This window comes from Loa loa (genome assembly GCF_000183805.2).
Source record: "Loa loa unplaced genomic scaffold supercont3.272, whole genome shotgun sequence".
Classification (NCBI taxonomy): Eukaryota; Metazoa; Nematoda; class Chromadorea; order Rhabditida; family Onchocercidae; genus Loa; species Loa loa.
Genome location: NW_018108452.1, coordinates 79755 through 82222, shown reverse-complemented (window position 1 = coordinate 82222; position 2468 = coordinate 79755). Strand labels below are relative to the sequence as shown.

The 2468-nt window shown below is 32.5% G+C and overlaps 1 protein-coding gene and 1 non-coding gene across 2 annotated transcripts; both read right to left on the bottom strand.

Moving 5' to 3' along the window:
• Positions 1–449: 449 nt before the first annotated feature.
• LOAG_18356 (hypothetical protein) lies at positions 450–761 on the bottom strand. The gene has a single exon (XM_020451018.1). The coding sequence runs from the start codon at positions 690–692 to the stop codon at positions 465–467; it is 228 nt and encodes a 75-aa protein (XP_020305241.1). The 5' UTR covers positions 693–761; the 3' UTR covers positions 450–464.
• A 775-nt stretch (positions 762–1536) lies between these two features.
• On the bottom strand, positions 1537–1609 carry LOAG_20079. Its single transcript has one exon. It is a non-coding gene; the product is annotated as a tRNA-Arg (tRNA).
• Between the last annotated feature and the right edge of the window lie 859 nt (positions 1610–2468).

Sequence of the window (2468 nt, the reverse complement as noted above, 5' to 3'; positions counted from 1 at the left end):
CACTACACTGCACTACACTACACTACACTGCACTACACTACACTACACTTAATTCTTCTTTATCTCATTCACAAAAATACATTGAGAATATGTGGTGTTTAACTAACTGATTACTTGTTCAATTTCACTGAGAAAGTTTCATAAACCAGAATTAGAATTTCATGAATGCTTATTGTTGATAATTAAAAGAAGATAGGTAAGTTTGATTTCATCGGGAAATTTTCATAGACCATAAGCGATATTGGTGAGAAACGGTTCATTATATTTTGCCCTTTTTTTATTAAGACTAATTCCACGTGTATTCTCAAAAGAAACAGCAGCATCAAGATGATGTATCTATACCTCTTTCGATTCGAGGACCACTGATGGTAATCAATATGACAACAAGGCTACGGTATTATTTCAAGATGTCCTTGTATCTCTTCTTTGTGGCTTTTCTTTTGCGGAAGTTGATGGTGAATTCATCATAGAGCACAATCTTGAACAAACTTTAATCCTAGAAACGTACCTGTCCAGCGCAGCTGGGTTTTCAGCCGCATGAGCTCAATACTGGTAGTTCCTACCTGTTCAGGATCGGTCACATTAGTCACGTAATCAGTCCAGTGGATGTTTAGAATTGTACGGAAGCAGCGCTGATGGAATCGTTCAAGGAATTTCAGGTGGGTTTCGCAAGCGGTAGATGATCCATACATAATTCAAATCTATATGAAAAAGTAGGCAGTTACAATGGCTTTATGGACACTAATCTTTGTACTTTTCTCCATCAGACTCTTTTATGAAGTCTTCCGAATACTTGATAATCTTTGTACTTCTTTTCCAGTGTTTATTGCTACACTACACTCCCTATATGTTATGCATATGCTAAACTTACCTTATTGTTAATCATATCATCTAAGGGAATGATATTCCTCCTTAGTTGAATTAATTGACTTAACTTTGAGTTTCTTGTATTTTATAAATAGTTCTTCATCTAAAGCAATATTTCTGTACGAGATCTTTAAAAGAAATCATTTTTACAAAAATTCAAGCTTCCTTTTTTGTCAACTTTTCACTTTCGTTGTCCTATCATTAGGAGGAAACGGACAATTTTAAATAGTTTTACATCCCTCAAAAGTAATTGCAATCGATGGCAGTGAATAATTGGAAGCAGGAAGGTTCGTTTCACGAGAAACTTTAGGTAAAAGTGACGAATCATTGTTAGAATCATCCCATAGCTGCAGTGAAAAGAATAATTTGCTGTCAAGGATAGTAGAAGTAGAGGGAATGTATTTTGCGAAATGTCACTCTTTCTTCATTCTTGCATCATTTCCTCGCTGTTAATATGAGCCGAACGAAGTTGACATGACAAAAGCACTATCCCTGTGTCTCCTTTATGGATGGGTAGACAGAAAGCTTGTATTGACCCCAAACCCCATCTCTCCCTCTATCCCCCCCTCTCTAAACTCCTCTCCTGATTGAAAGCAATATGATAGATGATGAAGAGTAAATGCAACATTTGGTAAAGTGACACACACTTTATAAAATGGATAGGCGACACGACCCTGGCAGGACTCGAACCTGCAGTCTTCGCTTTAGGAGAGCGACGCCTTGTCCATTAGGCCACAGGGCCATACAGGTAATTTCTTAGTAATTGTTTAATTTACCGTGAGAAGATGCAATCAAAATCTTTGGATGGATCAGGAGGAACAGTGTTTCTGTCACAGAAGGTAATGGGATGATTTGATAAAATCATCGAGAGATTTCATTTAAAAAATGACGTCATAGTGGTCATCGTGCTTATCACTCCCGTCTTGCATAACTTTTAATCTATTAGCAGTGAACACTTCCTATCTTCTTTGCAGGATTCGGCATGTTCTTATTAGCATTCCTGGTTTAATGTCACCTCATAGTTATTTTTGGAGTAAAGCTTGTCTGTTGCCCGAGGAGGGAGAAATTTTTGAGAGATGGATGATTGAAAGAATGAATAGTGGAAAAAGAAATAACAGAAGAAAGGGTGGGGTGAGAATTCAGGTCATCCAAAGAGTACTACAGCGAGTTGTTCAACTATACACTCTCCAAAAATGGTTTATACATGAACGCGCCCTGCAAATTCCTCATTTTTTCCTCCTTCTGATGGATATATTTTATAAATCATATATTTATTAATTATATATTTTATATTTATGAATTTAAAAAAGTTAAAGAATTTAGATTTAACAAATTTAAAAGTGTAAATTATATATTCATTAATTATATGTTTTATAAATTACATAAATTTTAGTATTATTATTATTATTATTATTATTATTATTATTATTATTATTATTATTATTATTATTATTATTATTATTATTATTATTATTATTATTATTATTATTATTATTATTATTATTATTATTATTATTATTATTATTATTATTATTATTATTATTATTATTATTATTATTATTATTATTATTATTATTATTATTATTATTATTATTATTATT